This window comes from Zonotrichia leucophrys, chromosome 4 (genome assembly GCF_028769735.1).
Source record: "Zonotrichia leucophrys gambelii isolate GWCS_2022_RI chromosome 4, RI_Zleu_2.0, whole genome shotgun sequence".
NCBI classification, from domain to species: Eukaryota; Metazoa; Chordata; class Aves; order Passeriformes; family Passerellidae; genus Zonotrichia; species Zonotrichia leucophrys.
Window position 1 is genome coordinate 20,435,997 of NC_088173.1, and position 19,859 is coordinate 20,455,855.

Consider the following 19,859-nt stretch of genomic DNA (forward strand, 5'->3'; position numbering starts at 1 on the left):
CACTGCTTTATGAAAAGGTATTTGCAACATGAATATGAAGGGCTGGAAAGCTTACCAGGTATCTGTTTTATTGTAGCCTCCTATCTAAGACAAGGACTAGAGTTAAGTATTTCCAGTTTTTAAATTTTACTTTTTCTTACTGAGTATTCCAGGAGCTTTAAAGATCAGCTGGTGCATCTTTAAAGATCAGATTGGTGCATCTTCATATCCAGATTGATAAATTTCTGTTACGGAGCCCAAAACCCAGATTCTCTACAGCCAATAGCTGAGGGATTGGATCTTCCCTTTCTATGAGGACCTTTCAGAAGATTTCTGATACAAAGTGTGCACATAGACATGAATATGTACACACAATCACATTATTCTAATTTATGGGATGTTATTTCATATTATTAATAATGGCTTATGAAGACACATATAGCTCACCCTTGAGTCTTGCTTTTATAGTACTTAATAGTTTAAGCAATATATCGAACTCTGGATCCCTTAATGTCACTGGCAAAGCTTCAACTGACTTCACTGCATGCAGAACCGAATCCCATATAGATTTTCACACTTTATAATTTTGACTGCTTTCCTGGAAGATACAGTGTGAAGCAGTTAATGGGAAAGCTGGAAGAAGCAACTCCTGACATACATTTCTTGAAATGCACTTATGCATGTCTTGTAAACTGCTTCAAAAATTAAGCAAGGACTGCCCAATTTGCCAAGTAAATAAAATGAGAAATTCTGCATTAATTTCAATGTATTTTTAAACAACAAAGAGTAATAAGGGTAACCAAAGGGAAAATAAGAGAAAAGTAGGATGTCTGAAATGAATTGGACTTGTTTTCTAGCCTAAAGCAATCACAGGGAAGAGTTTGATCCACAGTCCTGTTTTCTGAATGGTGAAATTATTACAATATTCTTTTTGCTTGCTTCTATTCCTAGACACTAGGTTAGACCCTGTACAGTTACTACCTCTTGTAACCCCATGCTCTTTTGCTCAGAGGTTTCCACTTGCAATGACAGATCCCAGTCCATAAGGGACTGCAGCAATCATCTCGCCATCTGCTGAGCCACTGATGTCATCATTTGTGTATTCCTTTTACGTATCTAAATGTAAATGTGATTTCTATCTCTGTTCAAAGCTTTGAAAGGGGCAATTAATGAAACAGCTATAAATAACAGAGGAGGATCTCTATCTGTGGTTTCTCCCTGGCCTTTTTAATGTACATTTCCTTTTACAGCTGCAGCTGCTTCAATTTTCCTGAGATTCTGCTGGAGAATCTCCTACAGAAAGGATTTCTGCTCAAAACCACAATGCTATAAACAGATTGCTGACTAATGTGCCATGCTCTTATTGTACATTACAACTACAGCTTCCTTCTAGACAGTACAATCTTGATACACCCTATAATGAAGCCTTTAAGGCTGGAGAAAACAGAAAGTCTACAAAATCTGCAGCAAAGCCATATTTTTTTAGTCTTCTCTGTTTCCTCACCTCTATTTCACCCTTGCTGTATTTTGAGAGCCTGTTTTTAAAAGGCAACTGCAGTGACTAAAAAAAAGCTGGGTAAAAAGGATAGAAATAGCAGCAAAAAGAAAGGATGAATCTTTGTATAGAAAAAATGAATATATAGAAAAATTCCCCACTTTCTAGGGTGCAATGAATCTGAACCACAACTGGAAGCTTGCAGAGGTTTTGACCTACATGTTTTATACCAGCAATGGGGTACAATCTATCTAGCTCAATGTTCATATATTTAATACCAATAATCTGGGAAGTGCTCCTAGATACAGGCACTAACAATAAGTAAATTTAAATTTGTTCAGCTGAGGATGATCATTTTTCCATTGCAACATGCAGCACTCTCCCTGACTTTAGTTAGTAGCATGATGCTCAATGTCCTGCCTCACATCAATGAGTTTTATGCTGGAGAAAAAAAGTAATAAAACCAACATGAGATCTGTAATTTATATTTAAAGCTACACAAAGTAAATTTTGATACCAAGTGAATAAGGAACTCCTAGAGACACTATATTAGGTGCTACCAAGTCTGTACAGAGTGGATGAGTATTAAGCAGAAAATGCCACTAAGTCATTAGAGAGGACACTAAAGAACCCTTTTTCTTGTTCAGATCATCCTAATCCTTTCAGCTCCTAGGGAAGAGAAAATGGAGAATGGACTGGACTGCACCAGACAGTATCTCCAGTTTCTGTGGTGCCTGGCCATCTCAGACACCAAATGATTCCCTACCACAGGCTGCCACAAGCTGTGCAAGCCCTGCTGCCCCAGGGTCCCAGAGGGTGAGCTGCAGCACAGGCACAAAAATACTCTGCAGCTCTGAGGGGAAGTCAGAGGTATTCATGGGCACCAAATCTTCTTCTGGCCTTCACATCAAATAACTGAGCACTCCAGATTGACCTCATATTGTGATTTCACTGGGATTGCAGGAGCAGCACTGGAATGATATCCAAAGGAGCAATTTTCCTGGGACAAACCTTAAGAAGCATAAATCTAATAACAGCTCTGTTTATATTTAAACAAAGCATTTTTGGAGCCTTTTGTTGATTCTTCATACAGGACACATTCCATCTTCTGATGATTCAGCTGCTTTTAACTACAAGTTTCTGAAATTGCCCCCATCATATGGAATCATATTTTAGTAACCCACTGAACATAGAAAATCTATTGTTAAAATAAATCTGCTGTATCTACAGTGCTATTGCAGTGGTATTTTGGGAACAATGTGTCATTAGCCATCTATGGCTGGTTGTTTCAAAAGCACATTGCCATATCATTCACTTTCAGGGCTACTGGCAAAATATATCACAGACTTTGGAAACATTAATCTGTATTCATTCCACTTCACATTAATAGTAAACTTAAAGAATTGTGTTGGACACTCCCGACAAGAAAGCCTGACTGCAACTATTTCAATTTCAGACAGTCAAGTCACCAGACTTTGCAACTCAGCAGAATGTTATGTAGCACAACTGGTGCTATTTCAGATGCTATTGTTTCTCAATTCTATCACCTTTTCTCACACTGAAATATTCAGTGAATAGCTTGATCAGCTGCAGTCAGCTCATTTAAATGCTATGGAAATGCAGCAAGAATTGAAGCAGCATTCTATCCCTGGAAATGAATGGAATGGAGAAAAACCAAAAGTTCATTCCTAGACTATAAATACTGGTAAGTCAAATGTCAGTATCTGGAGAACTGAAACAAATGAAATAATGTGAAGGAATGAAGTAGCATCTGGCCAAAACCAGCAGCTTCAGAAATTAAGTGTTTAAGTACAAATAATAAAACTGAAAATCAACAAGCACCCAGAAGACCAAGCAGTGTAGGTGGTTGCACCCCATCTCCTCAGGCCAGGATCCCTCCTGATCCTCCCCCACAGAAGGAGGAGGATACTCCTGGCCCCACAGGGCCTTTAGGAAATACTTGTGGATTTATCTAAACCAAAGGGCCCACAACCATGCAGGGATACCATCACAGCCTCTCAGGGTGATTTTAATTCTTTTGCACACCATGGAAGTGCGATGTGTCGTGAGAGCAGGAAGATGCACGGGAGGCTACAAGACATGACAAGGTAATGCTGGAAGGCTGCTCAGGGGTAACAGCAGCAAACAGCTCTGTGGCAGCAACATCTGTATCACCATGAGGGGGGTCTTGGGGGGCACTGACACCCAAAACTGCACCCAAGCTTTGTTTCACACAGAACTGAACGGCAGCATTAGAAACAAGCAAACAAAACAGGGAGCAAACTGATTTGCAAACTAGGAATTGGGGGTTGGGAGCAGGCTGGGAATACAAGTTATTTGGCTTTCTTCCTGTGCCCTATATTCATTTTGTTAAAACAGAACTAAGCTGTAAAAACATTAAGCACCAAACATAATCATTCTAAAGCTATTTGAAGGAGTGAGGACATTCACAGCTATGTATTTCTTGGGTCCTGCACTTGAAGCAAAATTATATAAAGAATTTGTTTTGGCACCAAAGTCAGAGCTCCAGAATAAAAGCTTAAAACCTAAAGATTTGTGGAACAGACCCCCATGTCCTTGTTTCATTTTATTACTGTACTACACACTTCACACCAATATCCAAGAAATATCAATCACGTCAATACCTGAGGACAAATGTTACACTGCTGCAGAGCACTGCTAGAAATGCTTTCCCCATCAGTACTTTCAGAACATCAGTAAGCTCTAAAAATGTAATGTAAATGTAAAAACGCCTATCAAGCTTAGGGATAATTATTGAGACTTGACTTCAAATTCCATCCAGTTTTAAGTCTATCCAGGAGAACAAAGCCTCCAGTTAGTTTTCCTTCTAGCCACTTTCCTTACCATGCCCAGCCTCCAGAAAAACCTCCACATTGGAACTTGAACTCAGACAGCAATATCTTCTGGCTCTTATTTGGTCATTCTAACCATTCATCTCTGTCTGGGGAAAAAGTCCTGAAAATAATTAAGTACCAAGATAATATTTATAGAAGAAAAAATAGTGAAAATTTATAAGCATCTGAGGAATGTCTGCAGTGACATATAAGCTCCTTTGGAAGATAACTCCCACTCCAGAGTGGTATTAAGGAAAGCAGATGAAGACTCATTGATATAAATAGATCAAAGAGAAGGTTTATCTTAGTCTCTACAAACTGCCTTTCTTACCAAATCCTTTGCTAAAAAATACGTTTTTAAGGTATACAGTCAAACTAAAAGAAGATATGCTTTTCTTGAAATCATGGACTCTGAAGTAAACTAAAGGAACTCTTGTTTGGTTGGACCTTAATTTCTTCATTTAACACTGCAACATTACAACATATTTTTCCTCAATACACAATATGATCTTGTGTTGGTTCAAGGTGGTGGAGTTGTAGTTCCTGAGCAGCTTTGCAGTGAAAAGGCTTATTTTTGAAAACATGTGGCTGCCTTCACACTCACACCTGAAGAAACATGCAGAAGTGTGTATTCGTGCAGAGAATATTTCAAATATGTGCTGACTGAGTATAAAGCAGACTTCTGAAATTCCTCATGCTGCTTCCCAAAGCCCCACTTCATCTCTGCACAAGCTGTGATTTTTCAGAATATTTTTGTGCACAAGACAGCTTTTCAAAGTCCCTGTAACTCTTTTAGCTTGTCTTACAAACATAAATCAAGCTATGTTGGCCAACTCCTTCCGTAACAGGACTGCACCTTTAAATACCACTAATGCCAGATGGTCTCAGCATATAAAGCAGCATGAGACAACATATTAATGCTACTCAAACAAGCAACTTGTGCTAGCAGCAGACCAATGAAATCAGTCTCAGGCTGCTAATCCTATCTGTCTCCATGGCAACATCTATTTCAGACAATTCTTCAATTTTCAAGTCAGATGAGCTTCTTGGCTCCTAAACTTCTCTATTCAGGAGGTGTGCCATTGTCAGGTACTTTTTCATCTTGTATTGGCTACTGTTATAATAGATTTTATTTTTATCAGCTGCTTCATGGAGTATCAGGAACAGATGTTCCTCTGTTTCTGTTTATTTATAGGCTTTTCCACTAAAGATTTGTTCTGAAAGATTTCCACTGAAGGTTAGCAGTATTTATTTTGACTATGGATTTTTTGCCATATCTGCAACACGTGGAAACCCTGCAAATATTGATGTCTCTGTTGTGACTCTCCCTATCAGCACCAGAAGAAAAGGATTTGTTTCCTTCTTTATATTTATCTGCTATGAAGGCAGATTTTTAAACCAAACAAAAAACTGTATATCTGCAGCAGGAAAACAGGGAGAGAAGCTCTTGGAGAGACTCCTCACCATATGTCCATTAGCACAGCTAAGTCAACACAAATATTGGGGCTACTTGCTACTAGGAAAAGTCTGACAGGAAGCAGGTAGGAACTGCCTGTTCAAGGCAGATCAAACGCTGAGCCACATGCTAGCTCTCAAGTACCTCTACACCTGGTACCCTGCACAGCCACACGTAAACCCAGCATGGAGGCTGAGAACACAGGCATGGAGAGGAGAACCTGAGTCACAGGGAGAGGGTGCTCTTACCCAAAACCACAAAAAAATCCCAGCAGAGCCAGGAAGGCAGCCAGCCATCCTTTACCACAAAACAGATTTTCCTCTCTGTGAAACGTCGTCTTACAATGTTTAAAATTTAAGCATGTGAAAGCCCAGCTCCCAACCACACAGCTTTTTTTCCTCTCCATCCCTCTATGTACTGATGTCACCAAAGAGAAGGAAGACATTTCATCAAGAGCAGCATAAACTTGGATCCCTCATTCCGTAAGTGCAGCCTATTACAGAATTAGAGTCACATTTAGCTTTCTTTTTTTAGAATACACATGCAAGTTGGCTTAAACATTTAGGATTCACTGTTATCAGGATTTGTAAGCCTCCTGCTTAAATTCAGATGAATAGCTCCCACTGACTTCAGTTTGATTTATGGATGGTCAGCAGCTGGGTAGGAGGAAAAATTTAAGTATGGTCTATTCTTACCAGGGGCAGATCTGACATGGAGAGTCAGCTTACCATAGTCACAAGGCTTCCTTTGAAGCACCATTTTTCAGGTGGGTAAAAAGTGTCTATTTATGCCTTAGACGCACCCCAATTTTGCTTATAGTTCTAGAATCGTGTTTCTGTGCAACAAGCCAAAATGCTGCCAAAACAGCAAAGTATTTGGTTTAGCACAGGAAAAATGTTTCATTTTGAATTCAGATTAATGTTTTGCAGCCAAAAAAAGTCAGGAGATGAGCATCTGGTAATTCACACATGTATTATCCACATATCTCTAATGTGATGGTACAGGAAACACAACTATGCAGAAAGTTTTAACCTTTGACATGTCTCATTCTCCTTCCATTTTCTTTGTATCTTTGAACTCTTAGCTGCATTTCTCATAGCAATGTACTATGTGACTTCTCTTTTGTTTGGAGAGCTAATATGGCAAATGTCTGTGCCATACTTTCTAGACACCTAGCAGATCATTAGCCTAGCAAGGATGCCAAGAGAAGAGCTCAATAAACTTTGGCCAGGCTGACAGTCTCCCCTGATCAAACAACTCCTTTCATTTGGCTTTAAGGCAAGTGCATCCCTAAGCATAAGTACTCAAAATGGCATTCAGGTTGTGTGAAAAATGCTTTTGTGATTCATGTCAATCAGCAATGGCATCAGCAAATGCTTGCATCTGCTGTGTTGAAAGTGGATATGTTCCCTGGGATAACTACAAATAACAGTTCTGAAACTTTTTGACCAAACTGCCAAATAAAGATTCGAATAAAAAAAAATAGAAGTATAGTAAAGTAAGAGAGATGAGATGGCAAAACCAACTGATGCTTAGAATAAAATAGAGGAAGTTGAGGTAAAGCTAAAGGATATTGCAACAAAGCAACTAATGCGTAATAAAATGCTTATGTGTAATAAAAACCTTGATGAACTTGTACAAGATACAGCAGACACCAGTGAAAGGCCTCCCTCCAGATGACCACAAGAGGGACAGGAAGCCAACGGCCACCTGGAAAGATTATGAAATTGCTGATCCCAGCTTGTTGATATTTGCTGATTTGGACTAACACAAGCACACTGGAAAATGCTTTGTAGGCTTAGAAACAGTAAATATGCTCTGGTGAACTTGTAGTGGTGTGTGCCGTGAGTGGAGCAGTGACTCCCCAGCCACCCAGCACTGCTTGCTTGCTTTAAAATAAAAGATATAAAAATTAAATTCAGTTTGGCTACCGAAATTTTATATCAGGTTGTTCTTGCTTTGGGCAGGCTCTGCAGCCAGAACAGTATCTTGGATCATAAATCAGGCAGCTCACACTCCAAGGCCACGTGCAGCTCCATGCAAAGAACACCTGTCTCCATGGGACTTCACTTGCAAGCAAACAAGGATGTGAGGTTCCCCTCACAATTCAGTATGAACAACTACCAGGATGCAGCTACCAGCTTATGCAGTTATAAATGTCTCTTTGGACATTAATTAAAAATAAATGTTTACTGCCTTTGAACTGCCAGCCACAGGTTCATGACTCAAGATCCTCTCTTACCTGGCCCTATGTACAGAGTACATAGAAACATCTCTAACATATGGCTTCATATTGACCCAAACCTCACAGCTCTTTGACAATACCTGCTGCTGAGACAGGAAGATGTGACCAGTGCCAATTCAGCTAGCAGAGAGTTGGCACCCTGCAGGAAACCTCCATTTCAAAGGGAAGGGCACCATGGACCAACACCTCACTTTTAGTCCAGTGTCCTTTCCCCCAGCAGTGCCCCTGAAAGCAGCAAGAGAGCCAACAACTTCACTGCCATGGGCAGCTACTGCACCTTGGCACACACAGTCATTTCTTCACAGTGTGGCAGAACTTCTGTTCCCAAACCCAAAAGCCCAGCACGTGAAAATGGGACTAGCTCGGTTTCAGCACTGTTGTTCTGCAGAGCTCCCAGAACACCACCAGCTTTCACCCTTATCCTGAGATCATACAAGCAGATGTATGGCAGACAAAAGAGCTCCATTTTCTGTCCCACAGCAGATCAAAGCCTACTCCGTTTTACTGATAAGGATTTTTTTCCCAACCTTTTTACTACATAGACCCTTGATGTCTTCATTTAGCCCCAGCACACTAGAAAATAATAATATATAACACCTCATTCCCACTGAAATCACTGAATGCTGGCTTTTGATGTGCATCTCACTCCAAAATGATGTTTACAGCCTTTACTCTGTTCCTTGTAACCCTAGCAGTCATTTCAATTACCTAGCCCAGAAGCCTTTAAGTACATGCTGTGGTTTTCACTTTTTTTAGTTCCACAAAATTTTAAGAGAATTGAGTTACTAGTCCTCACAGTTTAATTCCCTATCCAATTGGAGGGAAAAAAAAAACCAAGAAAACAAAACAGCAAGGCTCCATGGTAATACATGCATGAGACTTTTGTTTAAAGACTAAGAGTAGATCAAAAAATTATGTGACGTGATGTTTTGGGTTTTTTTTTTTTCTTAGGAGGAACATGAATTAAAATAGATATGAGGACTTAAAAAAATAAATTAATCTTCTGAAAAAAGCTCAGACAGGGTTCATACACTGTATGTTTTGCAAAAATAGCACATGAAGCACAACAAGGTAGATTAGATGATGATACATGAAGGCTGGGATTCACCAGAACTTAACCATAAGCTCTTGCACACATTCCTAAGTCAGAATCCTATCCAATGTTAGCTCCTGTTAGACAGTCAGTAGAGAAAACAGATGCTTTCAGAGGGTCTGCAGCCTGGCCAAGAGGTGTTCCTGCCGACCAGGAAAAGGGAGATTACAGCCTGAATATGCATGCCCAGGATGTAGGCTTCTAAATCACATGCCATCTTTGAAAACGGAAATTAGATGTAATGAGCAGAGAACTAATTCCAAACAAGTTTGAATACTAAATTATCAGCTGTGTCTAGCAGCAACTCCACTGTTACAAGCAAAAATTTGTGTTTATTCTGAAATCAGAACATCTGTCTTCTGTTTTTCACCCTCTAAGTTATTTAAAGGCGTGAGATATTGATTACTAAATTACAGAATAACAAACAATTTTTCCTGAAAAAACTTTTAACATATTTTAATAACGAGATCACTTTTGATAAATCACATGACTCCAACTTACTGGCTTTGACAATACACGTCACAAAATCTTGGAGTTTACATTATTGCCACCCTAATAAAACATCATTTTAAGCCGAGACAATAACAAAACAGGCCCCCCTTCTGCTTTCTTTGGGAACTGATAAGGCAGTCTGAAGGTGTGGGAGGTGATGACAACTCTTCTCTTTGAAAGAAATTGAAGTAATCCACTCTTTCAAAAGGAGTGGGTCTGTCAAGAACAGTCGGGGTCAGATCAACAAACCCTGAATAGTCTGCATACTCAGACTCATTTCAAGTCTGAAAAGTAGAACAACTGCCTTCTGTAGAGCCATGTTTATTCTTAATGATTACAGACCTTTTTACCCCGGTTTGTTTGCCATTTGTGTTATTCCAGTAAATACAAGATAACTGCTGGGATGCAGTAGCTGGGATGCACTGTGTTTCCGCAGGTAGCACACAGCCTCTATTAACCCTTTCTTAAATGTTCTAAAAAAAGGGAAGCCTTTAAATACCTGTCAGTGAAGCGATTTGGAGTGAGAGCATTGCATGTGTCGGGAACACTGCAGGCTGCCTAGCACAGCTGCCTAGCCACACTCCCTGGGAATTTCCATTGATTCAATGGGAACGTGAATGGCATTAACAACGAGCTGCGAATGAGATCTGTAAATGTGTCTGCCTCGCCTTGATTTGCACCAGTTCTGTGAGACGCTTCTCGCTTTGTATTCTACACCTCTATTTTTGGGTGAACACGAGGACTGAGATAGGATGAAATCAGAACTATTAAGGAAATATTATTTAAGAAAGACAAAATGAAGGAAGAAGAATCTAAAAGTCTGAAGAATTCACTCAGCACGCACATGCAGCCATCTTCGTGCTGCTCCACAGCCCTCCCGAGACCTGCCCAACCTGCACAGTCTGCGAAGGACACTGAGCATCCCGTTCTGAATGCAGGCAGCACTAAAATCGTCCTGCCAGAAACTACCCCAGGCCACACCCTGGCTGGGTGACTTCAGAGGGATACCCTAACCGGCACAAAAACCCGTAAGGGATTTTGCTGGAAAGGTAATTACAGCTTCCCAGCCTTCTGTAGAACGCAGGAGGTACAGCCCGCCCCAGATCTGCACTCCCAGCAGGGGAGGCAGTAGCAGATCCCTGACAGTTTTTGATGAGAAAGCCAGAACATCCTCACAAGCTCTGAAAGAAATCTGTTCCCTGAGGCTCAAAGGAAAGAAAAATTCCAAATGCAGAAGGCTACACGAGGAATGAGTTCAACCATGTTTTACTCTGCATTTTCTATCCATCCCTACAGACACCAGCAGCTGCCCTGCTGTCGCTCGTTTGGGGCTGCAGGTGCCCAGGCAGCAGCGCACCTCTAAAGAGGATTGCAAACCTAAGCCAGGAGAGCAGCTAAACCACAGCTGACACAAAGGGTGAAAGCACAACACGGTCCGCACAGCATCTCCCGTGCTCCTGATACAAAGTGCTCTGCTGACACCGACCTATTTACAGCCCCTGCCTTTCTGCAGTGCAGCCGGGTGAGTATCAGCAAAGTGCACACACATTCACCAGCAACCAGCCCTGCAACATCTCCCTTCAAAAAGGGACCACTACATGAGTGGCCCTTGCTAAAAACTGGTATTTGCTTAAACCTCCAGCACACAAATTGGGCTTGCTCTCTAATATCGAGATTTAATAGCAAGCTCTTGCCATGCGCAATTTGCATTATTGCTTTTCAAATATGGGAAATATCAACAGGTCCAATCAAAGAGCTCATAAGACTTTTATGTGCAGATTTGGGGCACAAGGAAAAGAAAGACCTTTAGAAAATCAAGTGCAATTAGCTGTAGCTAACGAGGTTAGGAGAGCTGTGTCTGATGACACCTCCATAACCAAGAGACAGGCCGTGTGCTTTCTGACATCACCAGGGATGCAACACCCTGCCACCAACCCCAGCACTGCACCCACTCCTCTGAAGCAGGACAGCCCATAATACTCACAGGTGACATCCAGTGGTCTCCCCACTCTGGCTGCCACCTACAGTGGCACAGCTGATTCCTGCCCATGCTGGCCTGAAACCTCAGCAGCCTCCTACACGTGTGCTCCTTCTTCTCCCTGCTCTCTTTTTGAAAAAGAGCAGCACTTGCTCATGGTTGTCTTAGACAGCTGCAGAGTCACTCGGATTACAATAAAACAAGAAATATTTTTAAATGGATTTTGTGCAACAGTGACAAAGGCATTATGAGAAACAATTTTTCTCCATGTAAATTCATCAGCTTTACTTTTTGTAACTTCTTACCACTGAAAGCACCAGTTTGCATGGCTGGTGCCACAGCTGACTACAGGAGCACTTCAGTGGCAGAATGAAAACCTGTTTGTATTAGCAGACAGATCTTGGATTTCTCCACTCATCAATATAGAGCCATGATTTTCACTTCTCTCTTAGTCACCCTCTAATTATTTTTTTGCAGGAGGAAATGGTTCTAGCACTGCATGGCCTGGGTGTGAGAAAACTGAGAGCCTCACATCTGGGGGCTCTGGAGGGGCTAGTACAGGAGCTGCAATTTGGGAAGCCTAGAAGCTTATTTAGGCTCAGTGCCAGCAGTGACCAACCCAGCTCATTTCCTCACCCTGCCAAGTGGAGTCTTTGATAAAGTGATGGGTCTAAGAATTATTGTAGCTGAGTTGCACCTCATAAAATTGACTGAAGTCACACCCAAAGGGCCCTGTGAACGTTCCAAGGCACAGCTGCACTGCTCAATTCACACACCGTGTGCTCCTGCCTCACCACTTCAGGATGCCTTGCTTGAAACTGCAAACTATGTCATTTTCTAGAAAACCAGTTGTCTCACGCTACTAAAAATTAGTAGTGGTTTCCTTCCATTTGAAGTATTTTTAAAGATGCTTGTGGGGAAAAGGATGAACAATACAATCATTAACATTCTGTTCAACAGAACATCAGACATCCACAGCAAGAGCCTATTTCCTCTCTCAGGAGTAGTCGGTATTCTCCTGCATGTGAACTAAGGCAAAGTATTGTCCCAGAAAAAACAAAAATAAATATGTGCTTTACCATCAAATGTTCTGTTTTCCCCTGGTCCACCATCAACTTCTCACAATTTCTTTCTCCTCATTTTATCTGACCTTGCTGTCCACAGGCTTCTGTCAACTTGGCCAATTTTTGGTGGGCACAGGGATGAAACTGTATTTTCTCATGCAATCAAAGCTACTCCAAAATATTTTGATTCCTTCCAGTCTACGTTCATGCAACACCTTCTTCACATAACCATTGACACAGACTCATTCAAGTCTTCTCTGCCTTCATGCCTTGTCCTCAGTGACTTAAAGTGATGTTTTCTGTCTTGGTATAAAACTTGATCAAGTTCAAACACCGTCATCTCTGGGTTGTGCTTTTCCTTATTCAAGAGCTTCTTTTCCATCAGTGACTGCAGGCTCTAATCCCCCATACAAATGCAGTTTCACACTAAAGAAATTTTTGCCACAATAAACACCCAAACAAACATTTTATAAAAAAACCGAACAACAAAAAACCCCACAAAATGCACAAAATTACAAATATTAGTCCAAACACTGTTTGGCAGGAAGCACAGTTGAAGCACAGGTAGTGTGGTGCTCAAGTTTGCAGAAAGGCGGCACATTCTCTCATGTTTAATGCAGCATCAGAACCTTCAGGCAGCCTCACGCTCCTGGCATTTATCGTGTCCCTGGGAGGAGCTCAGTGAAGGCTCAGCTCACGGTCTGCAAGTGACTAATTCAGGTTCCCAAGATTTGCAAAGACAAGTGGTATGACTGTGCAAGAAACCAGAGTGGCTCACATGAAGTCATTCTGACTTCCAATGCAGTATCAGGACTTTAAAAAAAAACCCTCCTAATGAGTATTTACCCCAGGAAAAAACGAGGCCTTTATGATTTGTTCCAGTTTCTTCATTCACTGAGGATTTTTTCCAGTTGCCTTGGAGGTCTAAAGCACATTTCTGAAGTCTTCCTATTTCTCTCCAGCATTTTTTTTCAAACATTGCACATATATTACAAATTAATTTTCAAAAATAGCTGATACTCAAAAGTGGAAGTTGATTTATATACTTCATATGATCTAATGCATTCACACAAGGCTACACAGCCATGCAATACATGTGATTATGCAATGGTTGCATGTATATGCAGTATTTGATTTACTCAGTACAAAGCCTCTTTACTCAGTACAAAGAGTCTTTACTGATGCTCTGCTGACACTTTCCTGATCTATTTTGTCATCAACTTGCTCACTAAGTGAACACAAACATTTTTTTTGTTTCACAGCTGTTCACTAGGTGATTCAGGTATCATCCCTGTGAACTCATCAGCCTTCTAGAACCATGAGCTCTCTATAGACTAAAAATCTATGAACCACAGCATATATTTTGTTCATACTTCCCTATATTTAAAAAATAAGCCCTGTGACACTCAGGATGCCCTGCAGGAATAGATTATGTTCAGAACTTTTTGGCTGTCTGGGAAAAACGAAAAGTAACTATCGGTATGTATATGCATGTCTTTCATTCCATGATTTTTTAATAATAATAGATGATAAATCAGATTCTGATCCTGCAAGCTTTGCCACACAAAATATCCTTACTCTGGTTGTTGCCCTGGGAATCAAGCATGGATGCTGAGAGCAAGCAGGGTCCCCCCTTCAGGTATGAGCAGAATCAGTCTCACATTTCCTGCCAAGGCTGGTACAAGGCTCCACTTCTTTTACTGCACAGCTTAAAAAAGCTCCCATAGAAAAATAAACAGTGCTGCCTTTTACTGCACAGTAGAAGAAAGGGCACATTTTTAAGAAGAAAACACCTCTAATTCAACCATTGGCACAACATATAGGTGCTTAGGTTCTGTAATAAAGAAGCAGGGGTGGTATCAATGCTTTTACAATTCTTTCTAAGGAGTGCAAGGGTAACTATGCATGAGGTCTGTCTTGCTGCCCTTCCCAAAAAGATCCCAAGATTCTCCCAAGCACCATTGCAGAGAGGAGTAGTGCTCCACTTTTTGAGAAATGTTCAGAACCTCACAGAATGAAAGTGAGGATTGACATAAAACAATGAATTTGCTGTGGTTCAAACCCTAGATAATCCCCTTCAAAACCAGCATTTTCAGCATCCACTACTAAAGACTGCCAGGCCTCATCACATTCCCTGACATGTGATTTGGACATTGCAACATGTGGCATTTTTGTCTATAGGGCTCCCTTAGTAAGGCGCCCAGCACATTCCAGGAAATGTTTGACACTGTCTACAGCTTGTATGTAGATGCAATCCATAGGAATTTTTCTTTTTTTGCAGTTTGTTGTTCATATACTGCTGGACTCCCTTTAGCTTGGGCTCAATGACAAGCCCTTTCTCACATCACTGACACCAAGAGAAGTGTGTCTCCAAGAAGAGGCATAGCCCCATCTCAGCTGCACGGTGTGCTGCTCTTTTTGTCCCTTTCAGCTGGCTTGACACAACAGCCACACAAATGAGCTATAGCCGCTGTTCCCCGGCAGCAATGCAAAATCCCAGAATTACTGTTATCACTCTAGCGTACAAATTACACAGCAGCAATAGATTCATTCTTAGCTTCGGGATCCTCACACCCTCTTATCAAGATGGCAACACATCACAAAGAAATTTTCCAAATTTCACTGCATTCCCTACATTTTTCATTCCAAGACAATGCTTTACTACCCTGCCTTCCTCTTACAACCCGCTTATGTCCAATATCCTATAACCTCTAACTATAGCTCTAACATTAAGTCTCATGAGGACACAAAGCAAGGTTATATTCAGGCCATAAAGCAGAATATTAAACACTAATTGTATTGGCCAAATCCCTGGAGAGCCACAGAAGCCACACCTCCGCCTAAAAGTCACGGACTTCCAGACCTGTGCTGTAACCCAGAGAGGGAAATGTGAGGACATGACTGCAGAGGGCTGATGGCTGGGCCAAAGGTAGCGAGCAGCCCTCACGGATAAGCCCTGTCACAGACTGACATTAGGACACTATCGATTCTAAAAGCGGAAACAATGAAATTGACACAGTCGTAGGTGGAGCACAAGCGCAGGGCATCGGTCCCATTCCCTTTGATCGAGGCGTCCCAAACTCTAAGTCCGCGCACCCACGAATGCCGAGGCACGCGTGCCGGCTCCCGCAGCGTGCCGCGGTGGGTGACACATCCCCGGGGACAGCCTGGCCGCCACCGTCGCTCCGCGGGCGCTGCGGTTCGGGCGGGGAAGGGCGGCCAGGGCCGCCGGGCATTTGGGGGAATCCGGGCGTTTCTCGCCGCAACGGGCGCTAAAGGCAGCGGCACAAAGCCGCTCCGCGCCGGCTGCGGCTCACAGCGGTGCCGCTGCCGCAGCGAGCGCTCCGGGGACAGCGCCCGCCGCCGTTACGGGCGCACAGGTGCGGGCGGCACCGGCCGCGCCCCCCTTACCGGGCTCGTGCTCGCCGGGGCGGTCCGAGATCTCGATGACCAGGAGCTCCCGGCCCTCGGCGCTGCGCCCCACCGTGTAGATCCTGCTGATGGCGGGGCACTGCAGCCACACGGCCACCAGCGCCTCCCGCAGCTCGGCGTAGCGGTGGTACTCGAAGGAGATGCCCTCCTCGGAGCTCAGCCGCCGCCGCCGGCTGGCGGCCCCCGCCGCCGGCTCCGCCGCGGCCCCGCGGGCAGCGAGCACCGCACAGGACAGCGCCAGCAGCAGCAGCAGCACCCGCGCCGCCATCCCGCCCGCCTGCTGCTCCGCCAGCGCCGGCGGCACCCAGCGAGCGAGGGAGGGAAGCGGGGAACGGGAGGGAGCCGGGGGGCGGTGAGCGGGGCGGGGCGGGAGCGGGCGCTCCGCCCCCATCCGCGCCCCGAGCGCTCCCGCGGAGGGCGGGCGGGCGCCGCGGCCGCGCGGTGCGGGCGAAAGGCGCTCAAGCTGCTGTCATGGAGCTGCTGCGGTAAAAACGCTGCGAGAATCCGGGCGCGCGTTTTCCCCACCGCCTCATCAGTCTGTGCGGTCCCAGCGGGTTAGCGCGCTGCCACAGACGTAAAGTAACAGAGTGCTCCATGAAGGATTCAGTGCTATCGCAGGGCAACACAAATGCATTTGATTGACAGGGAAAACTATAAACGGCCATCCGCAGGGTCGCTTTGCTCCCCATTTATAAGGTGTCTTTGCTGCATTACAGAAAGGAGAGGACAAAGCAAGACACATTTTCTGACACTGACAGTACTTAGAGAGCACGCTCCAGTCTGTTCAAAGCAAATGCTCATGTGAAGAACTATTCACCATATATTAATAAATGCGTTTCTTCTAGACCACAGATACTACAGGACTTCTGAAGCCTTGTTCTTTTCAACTTGTCTTCATAGGCACAGCTGTTTAGATTATGTTGAAACAGCCTGCAAAGGACGAGTTCTGAAAGCAAAAGGCTAAATACTAAAGAGTAACGTCCATATTGGGTTGTTGATTTGGGCTTTGGGGTTTTTTTTTTCTTGATTGATTATTTTTCTCTTTTTTTAAGGACACAAGGACTTGCTGGAATATTTTGAGGTTCAAAATTTTGAAAAGTGCACATCCAATTCATCCTTCTACAAACAGAATTTTGTCCACAATAATATAACGTATGTTTATTCTGATCTCCTAATTTATAACGGTGAGCCTGTATAACATCTCATTCTATCACCAATTAATACTGAATCAATTTTCAGGAAGATTTTTTTTTAATAATCTTTGGTGATATTATGGATATTTTCCTAAATTGTGGGTGTCTACTCCAAATAAGGTGATAATGGACACAATCTCTTCTAAGAGAATGTTTGCACTGACCTCTGGTGATGGACCAGCTCAGAAAGTGATCCCACATCTGAAACACAGGCCTGAATGTACAACTACACATAAATACTTGAATATCTGTCTCTATTTACCTATACTCATTACCTATACTTGTTACCTTCCATGGCCCTGAATGCCGGCCTTGAATTATTTGATGTGGTTCTTCATAGCAAGAACCAAAGTTCAGCCCTTCCACTTCTCACCGTCTTTCAAAGCCAACTGGGTTCAGAAGCTGTCCTGCCCAGTTTAATTCCAAGCAACCATGTGCAAAGGCACCTTCAGAGCACTCTTTGTAGCCTTCAACTCTTCATTCTTACTGCTAGAAAACTTTTGGAGATGCCTGTCATAGCATGTCCCACTAGCTCTGTGGTTATCACAACACTAATTTGCACTCTTTTGCAAGACTTGGACGTAGAGAGACTCCTTGATATCGTGTTTTCTCTGACCAAGATCACTGAATTTAGGATGACAAAAGGGCTCTCTCTCTGAATTCTCCCCTTCCTAACAGCATTAATTGGACTACATTAAAAAAAATTTGTTTATATCATCACACTGCTTTAGAACAATGTGCAACAACATGTGCAGCCCTCTCTGTGCTCCAAACAGGAGCTGAAAGTAATGGTAACTGACCTAACATTCAAAAGATTCACCTTCTTTAGCAGTATTAGCTACACTCATCACAGGCTAAATATTCCTTGTTTTCTTCATCACTTTTCCTTGCTCTCAATATATAAATATTTATTTATACAAATAAATCTGCTGATGCTGGTTACATTATCATTTTCTGGGAGAACTTTCTGATTCAAAAAGCCTCCCTTTTGTTCTTTGTAGCAACTGTCATTGGCTTCTCTTCTAGTTTAATTGACCAAAGTACATCTCTAAAAGATGCAAGTAGGCTGGGAAATCATCTATTTATTTTCATCTCCTCAAGCAGTGAATTATTATTCCCCTACATAAAAGTAGTCTCACACCTAGATCTGAATGGATTTACTTCTGTTTTCATACTTATTCACCCCCACTCTTAAAAAACTTAAGACAATGTGTATATATAAAAACACATGCATATCTTGTGTAAAGCAGGGTGGTTTATATACTATCCAATATTTGAGCTCACACATACTAATTTATTTTTAATAAGGGATTAAAAAGCAATGTTTAAATTCTCAAACAGCATAGGAACATATGCAGAACTGAGTAGGAGGAATAAATCGATGTCTTCCTTTGTATCTAATCCTTCCTCCTATTTTCCTTAGTTCAGGGATGATTATCTTCAAAGGCCAAATTTCTTTGTAATATGTAAAAAGTTTTGGCACTTGCCTCAGTCTCAGAGGAATGCTCCAACCCCAAGGGCATTCCCAGCCTGTAAGCATAACCAGGCACCTGGGCATGGCCTTGTAAGCTGATAGTAACCTACTGATGAACAGATTTAAAATCTGCTTTACCTGTCTCTTATATCTGAATACAGTGCAGCAAAGAATAAGTTATATTGTGCCAACAGACACAGCCTAAATAACTTGGCAATTACAAAAAGAAATTGACAAGCATTTCCAAAAGTACTTATTTATAGACAAATCTACATGTATACAAAACATACATATAACACACATACATATAACACAAAACATACATAGAACCATTCACAGATTACTTCATTCCTTTGGCCAAATAGAATTTGCTGAATCAAATTTTCCAATACTTTTGACTTGCCTGAATCTGTCTTTTTCAGCAAATCACTATTCACCAGGAAGCATATATTTTCCAAAATAAACTCACTCACAGAATTTTGCCGACAAGACTTACAAGCCTTTGCACATTTTTTTTTATTTGTGTAGCAAGACAAAAAGGCTAAGGTGACTATTTTCTTTTATTATTCAGAAAGATAACCCTAAATCTATGTCCATTACAAACAACTGAAGAACATCAAAAATCCTAAAAGCGCTCTATGATTGAGAGCAGATATTTACATTATTAATAATAAACTACTGCTAATATGCATACCACAGAAACACTAAACTTCTCTGGTTTGTATTTGGAAAGAAGTTTTACTGCTAGGAATAAAATTACTCCATCAATTTAAAAGAGAGAACAGTTGATCTCAGCCTTAACAAACCAGGCAAGGAAATAGAGATAAATGTAAGTGTAAGAAGATTTTACAAAACTTACCAGAGTGCTGATTATATTCCCATATACTACACCTATGACACCTGTGACAGCTGTGGTCATGTGAAGCTGTGTCTTCAAGACAGAATCTTCTATTTCCAACCTTCAAAATGTCTTTCGTAACTCAGTGGCTCTGTTTCTTGGATAGACTTGTATATCTCAACAGGGTTGAGATATAGGAAGCTGAGGCTTTTCCAGTACCTTGAGAAGGTGATTAATGTAAGGCAGGGCAAAAGAAATACCACCA

The 19,859-nt window shown here is 42.1% G+C and overlaps 1 protein-coding gene across 1 annotated transcript in view; it reads right to left on the reverse strand.

The window, feature by feature from the left end:
- The window catches only part of CPE (carboxypeptidase E), a 56,110-nt gene extending 39,425 nt beyond the window's left edge, over nucleotides 1–16,685 (reverse strand). The window contains 4 exon segments of the mRNA XM_064710711.1: nucleotides 16,069–16,441; nucleotides 16,443–16,511; nucleotides 16,513–16,574; nucleotides 16,577–16,685. Coding sequence (XP_064566781.1) covers nucleotides 16,069–16,441; nucleotides 16,443–16,511; nucleotides 16,513–16,574; nucleotides 16,577–16,685 — 613 coding nt within the window.
- Between the last annotated feature and the right edge of the window lie 3,174 nt (nucleotides 16,686–19,859).